The sequence below is a fragment of the Cyprinodon variegatus genome, unplaced genomic scaffold, assembly GCF_000732505.1.
Source record: "Cyprinodon variegatus isolate N-32 unplaced genomic scaffold, C_variegatus-1.0 Scaffold82, whole genome shotgun sequence".
Classification (NCBI taxonomy): domain Eukaryota; kingdom Metazoa; phylum Chordata; class Actinopteri; order Cyprinodontiformes; family Cyprinodontidae; genus Cyprinodon; species Cyprinodon variegatus.
In genome coordinates, this window is record NW_015150535.1 from 757,057 (window position 1) to 765,583 (window position 8,527).

The 8,527-nt window shown below is 36.0% G+C and overlaps 1 protein-coding gene across 2 annotated transcripts in view; it reads right to left on the reverse strand.

Annotated features, from left to right (window-relative positions):
• ssna1 (Sjogren syndrome nuclear autoantigen 1) overlaps window positions 1-3,387 on the reverse strand; it is an 8,410-nt gene extending 5,023 nt beyond the window's left edge. For both annotated transcript variants that reach the window (XR_001481195.1, XM_015373185.1), the window contains exons 1-2: window positions 3,195-3,387; window positions 295-494 (exon numbers count right to left, since the gene is read on the reverse strand). Coding sequence is in view for 1 of the 2 variants with exons in the window: in XM_015373185.1 (XP_015228671.1) it covers window positions 295-494; window positions 3,195-3,246 (252 nt within the window). In the remaining variant the exon portion in view is untranslated. The remainder of the gene's footprint in view (window positions 1-294; window positions 495-3,194) is intronic.
• Window positions 3,388-8,527: the final 5,140 nt, after the last annotated feature.

The window sequence follows — 8,527 nt, forward strand, 5'->3', positions numbered from 1 at the left end:
CAGTGACAGACCAGGCTCTGTGCTGGAGGTGAGTGAGGACGAGCAGTGTTTCTAGGACTAAAGTAAAACGGCTTTTTTTTAAAGCCACCTAAAAACCCCTTGACAGCATTTCTTATTTTTCTTTGTATTCCATTTTAAGTGAAAAAAGGCTTAGCCTACAATCTTTAGGGATCAATAGAAGAATCAATTCAGAATTGGAAAATCCATCTTTTTAACAGAGCACAGCTGCAATAACATCAAAGCATGTTGTGGTGCTGATGTAATATCAAAGGCAGCGGGTTTGGAGATGCAGACCTTTGTGTATGCCGCCTCGGTCTCTGCGATGGTACGGTCCAAGTTGGTCCTGGTGATCAGTCTTTGGGCCAGGCTTTCATTCACCTTGCTCAGCTTCTCAGAGAGGACCCGGATGTCACGCTGGAGTCGCTCCTTCTCATCTTCCTCCAGCTTAATCTGGCGGTTCAGCTCGTCCCGCTTCGAGCACAAGTCCTCAATACCTGTTGTTATGGAAACGAATTTCTTATTGACAGAACAGTTGGAAGGCATCTTCTGTAATGTAGCTAAAACCAAAACTAAGAAAGCTTCCATAAATTACACAAACTGGCTTAAACTGGTCTTCCAATGTTAGCTAGCACCGTTTTGTATATATATATATATATATATATATATATATATATAGACATACATACATACATACATACATACACACACACACACGCACGCACATGCATACATATACACACATATATACATATAATCAAGGGTTTTCCTACTCTGAATTAGTATAATCGGATAGCAAAAGGTTCCTAGAAGAAGACTTTTTGTTTAATTAAACTAGGAGAAACTAAAACTTTTCCATTTGAGGAGTTCTGGATAGAGCACATTGACAAAAGAAATGTATTTTTATCTTAAATGCAACGAGTCAACACAATTTCTCCTCACAATTTTGATACAATTATTGCTCTGTCAACTAAAGGCATGTTTTAGGGTCTCTACACTCCAGTTAATGATTAATCAATTACTAAATTATTGGACAATTATTTCAATAATTGATTAATCCCATTCATTTTTCAGCCATATTATGCTAATTGACTTCATAACCATTTTGATGTGAAAACAGCCATGTTGAATAATTACCTCAAACGATGGTTAATCCATGTTCCCCTCATATTAAGGATGCTTTGATACCATGTAATAATTGGACTGTAAACTACACCTAATGCATTTTTTGGTGGGGGGGACAAATCCTGTGATAGAGGTAGTAGGAGAATCAAACAGAAAATCCCCACCTATGCATCTAGTCCATCATAATTAAGGTCTAGATGCATAGGTGAAGATTTCCATTTTTCCCTCTTCACTGAATGCATCATTGGTAACCCCTCCCTCCATTTTTACTTTAATACAATTTTCATCTAACATCTTGTAGTTTCAACCCTGTAGAAAGAAGGTTATGGGTTTGATTCCCAGTCCGGGGTCTTTCTGCATGGTGTTTTCATGTTCTCCCTGAGCATGCATGCGTTCTCTCCGGGTACTCCAGCTTCCTTCCACAGTCGAAAAACATGACTGTAAGGTTATTTAGCTTCCCTAAATTCGCCTTAGTGTGTGTGAATGGTTGTTGTTTCTGTTTGTCTCTGTGTTTCCCTGTGATGGCGACCTTTCCAGGGTGGACCCGCCTCTCAGCTCTAGACAGTTGGAGATAGACAACAGCACCCCTCACGACCCCAACTGGGATAAACTTGATGGAAAAAATGGATCTTGTACTTTCCTATTTTTGCAGTTAACTACAAAAAAATGAATCTCCAAGAGTATCCTCAAAAGGAAGGAAACAAAAAAAAAAGGAAAGTAAAAAATGTTAGATGAAAATTGTATATAGAAAAAAAGGAGGAAGAGGTTACCAATGATGCATTCAAGTAAGAGGGAAAAATTAGATTTTATTACTATCCATCCATCCCTCCATCTATTTTAACATTAAATATTGCATGTAGGGATGCACGATATAATCGGCCCCCTATCGGTATCGGCCTTAAAACTGAATATCGGACATCGGCCACCCCACCGATATTTAACCCGATATTTGATCAGCTTCTGAGTTTCTAAAGTCTAAAAAAATAAATACTACTTCTTCTTCTTCCTCAAAAATGTCTTTTTTACAGACTTAAAAACTTCTAAACACGAGGTAAAAAATATTGTTACATTAAAATATATCCTTCATATGCTGATATATTGCCATTTAAAAACACCATATCAATCTCTTTTACTAATGAAATATTGCTATATGTCATTGTTATGCTATGAAATCCCCCGAAAATTCTCGAAATTTTGCCATATTTTTATATGTTGATATATTGACGCGGTATCGATCTATTTTACTAACAAAATCTCACAAGAATTTGCAAAATATCACGAGAGTTTGTAACAGAACGATGAAATTTGACGAGATTTTTAAACTAAAATAGATCGATACCGCGTTTTTAAAAATCTATTTGATATCAGCATATGAAAATATATTTGAGTATATTATTTTTCAAAGTGTCAGAAATGGATAACAAAACTGCTATTTTCAATGACTACTTATTTTTGTCCAGCTTTAACATCGGTATCAATATCGGTTATCGGCTACATGAGTTTTAAAATATCGGCATATCGGATATCGGCCAAAATTCCAATATTATGCATCCCTAATTGCATGACTTTAAAACTTGATCACATAAGTTTTTAAAAATCATGTCCTTTAAAATGAAGCCTAAAGAAGAAGCTTTAAAATCAGAAAAAATAATAATCTCAGCTGAAGTTTCCTCTGAGGCAAAACCTTCAACAGATTAGGAGAATTTTAGCAGCATCGCTTTCATCCAGTTTCTTCACAGAAACGAAGATGGGTGTTTTATAAAAGTGACTAAATGTTAGGACTGTGACAGATGATTATAGCCACATTGTGGCCCTGTGCACAGAGTTAGATGCTGATTTTAACCCTAATCTGTGAGGATTAATCAGATTGTCCGGTGCTGTCCTGAAGGTAAAGAGAGGAGGACATTAAAAACCAAAATTAGATCTTTTATACACTCAGTGTAATATTTGTCTAACACAGAATTAATGTAAAATCATTTTACAATGATAATTTACCGGGGAGCATATTTAAAACAGAAGCATCCGTTCATCCCCCTTAGAAACAGAAGTTAAAATGAAAAGTAGTTTCCTACATTTGACAAGTTCGTTGTTGTAGGTCTGAAGAGCCGCTGCCTTTTGAGTCATGGCGCTTTAGGCGAACTTTCCCTTCGTAATGAGCTAAATTAGCCTTTTAAACCGACGGCTAATGTTTCTATAGCTGTGTGAGGACAAACAGCAAACGGAGAAAAGTCAACTGACGCGCTCGTCTTACCGCCGCAAAGCTTCTTCTTCTCTCGTTTAAAGGCGGTTGCCTTTTCTTCTTCTTATGTTTTTTATTGGCGGGTGGCAACCAAATTAAGGTGCATTTACCGCCACCTACCGGACTGGAGTGTGACTAACAATGATGTCACAGGGAAGTTATTAATTCATACCTCAATTGTATGCACGAATCTGTATATTATCTATACATATAAATTAATGTGTGTATATTCACGTGCATACGCACACTTATATTATTCATTTAAATACAATTAAATAATCCAGTATTAATAAATAAGTAGTATAAATCTAATTAACTGATTTCTAGCAGAATTAGATTTACTTCCTAAAAGTTTATCATTGAAAATCCAAATTTTTTCTCTATTTAGTGTTGACTTTAAATGCTGACGTTCCTGTGAATACTTATTACATTCTATTAACATATGTTCCACTGTTTCCATCTGATTACAGTGATTACAAGCCCCTGTGTCATGTTTCTCTATTCTGAAAAGAGAACTATTAAGCCCTGTATGACCAATTGTAAGTCGAGATATAAGTGCCTCTATTTTCCTTTTGTACAACTATTACCCCCCACAGTCTTTTGAATTTTATAAAGATCTCTACTAGTGTCATGATTATCCCAATGTTCCAGCCAAACCTTACAGATTTTATTCCAAATTATAGATTTGCCCTCACTTTTGCTTAATGTCACTAAATGACTTGTTTGTTCACATACTGTTTAAAAAAATGCTATTTAGCTTTATTAAAGCACCATCATGTTATTTTGAGTTCATCTTGTCTTAATAAATTATCTTTAATGATTGTGCTAACAGGATAATGATCCCTTCCTATTGTGGACTCTCACACACTATTCACAAGAGCTAATGATTGAACTGGATTCTAATGTTAAATCAAGACAGGACAAAGGTTCTTTATCTATGTCTATTCTTGTTCCCTAACCATTATTAAGGGACAGCAGTGACCTTTCAACCATCATTTCTTCCACTGTTTTACCATTATTTTCCATCTGTCTGCTTCCCCATAGGCTATTATGTGCATTGAAGTTACCACACCAAACTTTTATTTTTTTTATTGATCCTGAAATGTTATTAAATATCTCACTTTCTAACTTTTTACATGGTTTATAATAGTTAAGAATCCTAATATTACCATTTTTTCCTAATTTAAATATTTCTACACTTGACCAGGTACTTGATGTTCTTTATATGCCAATCCATCCTTAATGAAAGCTGCAAAACCTCCTCCATTACTATTGTTACTCCTATCTCTTCTGACTGAACTGTAACCTGGTGTTTTAATATCTAAAGATGTTTTAACCAAGTTTCCTGAACACATAACATCTGGAGCTGTTTCTAGTTCATGAACATATATTTTTTTTAATTCTTGGCCATTAACTATGAGACTTCTAGCATTCCACTGAAGAATATGTAGCACCATTTTATTTTTTTAAATCCTTTTCTCGATCATTTTCAGCTAAGCTCAGAAGTTCGTGAATTTGATCCGGTTGGACCTCTTTCATGTCCAGGAACCGTCCTGCTGCTTCTACAGTCGTTTAGATTTGATCACTTTTCTTTTTCATTTGCACTGTAACATTTATAATGTGACAAATAAATGCCACAAAGTTATCTGTTTTCACCAACATTGTATTTTTATCTACATTAAATTTATGCTTGCATGCATAGCGTTCATCTGTCGAATTGATAATGTTTTGATTCTGTTTTCTTTGTGAGTCATTATTTTCCTGATTTATCTCTCCTTGACTTGTTTCTTAATTCCCCAAGTTCTTTGTACTTTCTTTTCTAACTTTCTTTAATGCCTCAGCATATGAAACCTTCTCTGTTATTTTTATCCTTTGTGCTTGTCTTGGCTCCCTCTGTTATGCATCCACCATATGCTGCACTATGTTCTCCCCCACAGTTAATTTCAATTCAATTCAGTTTATTTCTATAGCACCAATTCACAAAACATGTCATCTCAAGGCACTTTACAGTTCACCAGATCATATGGTCGAATTTATTAAAAGTTTTCTATCTAAGGAAAACCAGTTGATTGCATCAACTCATTGACTCGAATGCAATCCCTCACACTAAGTATGCTTGTAGCGACAGTGGAGAGGAAAAACTCCCTTTTAACAGGAAGAAACCTCCAGCACAACCAGGCTCAGTTTAAGCGGCCATCTGCTGAGGCTGACTGGGGTTCAAGGAGACAGAAGCAGATATGCACACAGCTTGCACACCTTATTTTCTCTTTGCACTCCTTAGCTACATGACCCATTCTTTGACAAACAAAACATCTTATTGGGTTGGGACTGTACTCTCTCACCCTAAAGTTTCTATAGCCAAACTTCACAGATTCTGGAATCACATTCTCAAACTGCAATATAATTGCGATGCTGTCTTTAACAACTCCATCTCTTTTGAGTTTAATCCTCGTTGCTTCACTTATTTTTTCCTCCTTTTATTTATTGTTTGATTTCATCAACAGTCATGTCAAGTGGAACACCTGAAATGACCCCTCTTAATCTTGCAGCTGCGCTAGGGATGTATGTTTTGATTCTTTCACCTACAAAAGTTGTCATTTTGAGAATCTGTTCTTGTTGTTTTTTTGTTAATGGCAGAAATTGATATCTTATGGTTGTTTATTATCCTGGCAGACTTGATTCTTCCAATTTCCTTCTCAATTGCTTTAGTTACTGTTATCTGATGTAAGTATCCTTCCTCTTGTTTAAACTCGACTGTAACTTTCCACTCCTCTTCCCCATTTGCTTGCTCTCCCTGCGTTTGTATTCTTGGACTTTTATTTGTTTTTTTTTTTACTTCTTTCCTCTCTAACCTCACTCCCATCTGACCAAATTCTATCTCTTTCCTCATTTCATGCTTTCTTCTTGAAGACCTAGACATCCTCCACTCCATTTCCTCTCCACTATTACCACCTGATGTGGAAGCCATAAAGCTACATTCAATGTACAGTTCATGCAATCCACCAAAAAGTTTTCAACTCCTACCAACTTCGTACTCCGCTCGCAAACCTCACGTGGCCCAAGGTGGTTGCCTAGCAACAGTTTGGTGTCTAATATATCAGGTTGGATACCACTGATCTCTATTTATTCACTGAATTTCTGATAGACCGAAAAAACCGAAGTCACCTACCGCCATCTTGGTACTCCCCATTTTCATGGATTTGCACCATAAAAATGCATGTCACGCAGAGGTATCAAGTAACGAAGTACAAATACTTTGTTACTGTACTTAAGTACACTTTTTAGGTATCTATACTTTACTCAATTACTTATTGTTCTTCCTACTTCTTATGTCTACTCATTACATTTTCACAGAAGTATCTGTACTTTCTATTCCTTACATTTTTAAAACAAATGTTACTTGTTACTCTTTGCTTCGGTTTAATGTTTATAAATATTTATTTCATGTCATGTGCGCTATCCAGTGCAGATTTTGGCGCCATCAACATCTAGTGAAAACTAGTGTAATTGGATGAGTCATGTAACGCAAACACTCATTGGTTAGCTATTCGTCAAATTTGTGCTAACGCCAAAGGAAATCATCAGAAGCAAGCAGGTGTTCTTCAAATTGCAAACGTGAATTGTCTATGCCATGCTACAATGTCGGATTCAGAAGAAGATGTTGAAATGTCTGAAAGGTCGGACACAGGCGAGAGCGTATCAGGAGATGGAGACCAGCAAGACCTCCCTCATCCTTGGCCCTATCTCAGAGAATTTAAAAAATAAATAAAAAATTTGAGCTTTCAATTCATATAGTGGCATCTGGCTGTTTTTTTTAAAGGTTACTTTATACTTTTATAGCTACTTTGAATAATTTTTGGAGCACATACTTTTTCACTTTTACTTGAGTAAAGAGGTCAAGTTGATACTTCGACTTTTACCTTAGTGTTTTTAAACTGCAGTATCTATACTATCAAATGCGTGTACTTTTGACACGACTGACCGTTCTCAGAATCTGTAGGAAAGCAGGTACACTGAGTTTTGGCTCCTTAACTGTGACAGCAGGTTTAAGCTATTGAGAACTTGACAGGTTGTGAGATGAAACCCTTGGTTCAGAGGGTTCAGTATTCATAACACACAAGAATAATTCTACAGGTGTACAAACAGATGGGATTAGCAGGAATCTATAATTGGGCAGCTGAGACTTGATTGATGCCATGGAATCAGAAGCAGAAGACAGGATCTGAAGGTCAGACTTGAATCAACTGTTAAGGCACAGAAACATGGTCAAACACTGGGAGACAAGATTCAGACTGACAAATACAAAGGAAAGGCAGGAGGTAGTAATCTGGAAATAGAGGCAAGGTTGAGGTCCACAGATCAAAGATCAAAAGCCTGTAGAATATCTGAATGCGAAAAAGGGAAAGAGGGAAATCTGGAAGGCAAAAACTTGATCAAGATCAGACAGGGAAAGAACGCTGGATATTTTCTTACACAATGGCATTCGATAATCTGGCTTAGCTTGTCTTTCAGAATTCAGTATGAATTCAGTGAAACCTGGAATACAGCTGTTAACAGTGATTCAGTCAACTGCACCACAGAGGAGCAGACAGGCAGGCCAGAATCTTGACAATATCATTGTTTCAATATTTTTATTCGGTCCAATTTTTATGTTCAATGCTCACTTTGTTTTGTGAAATGCATCATCCAAATGAAGAAATGTGGCTTGGGTTAGTTTTAAAAGGTTAAATAAAAACAAATGTCCTTGGATCATAACAGATAATAGACTTATCAGCAAGACATCTAAATAACTGATAAAGTTTGATTTGTTTTACCTGCTCAAGAATGACATACGCAAGCAATTATTATTAAAACAAACCTATTTTTGATAAGAAACAGATGTGTTAATCATAGATCCAAAACTTAAAAACAGTTTGGTATACATCCTTATTAAAATAATGCCATCTGTTTTACTAAATGATTTGAATTTAAATAATATATAAATATATTGGAACAGGATTTGGGCCAATTTCTTGTTGAAACAGTTCCCATGAATGAACAAAGGGCTTCTTCCAAGTCAAGGTCACTGGAAGTGATCTTATTTATGAAATTTAAAGGAAAATTCCGTTTTTTAACACTTTTAGCCCATTTTCTGTAGTGTCCAGGATGAAATCGAATGATCGACAC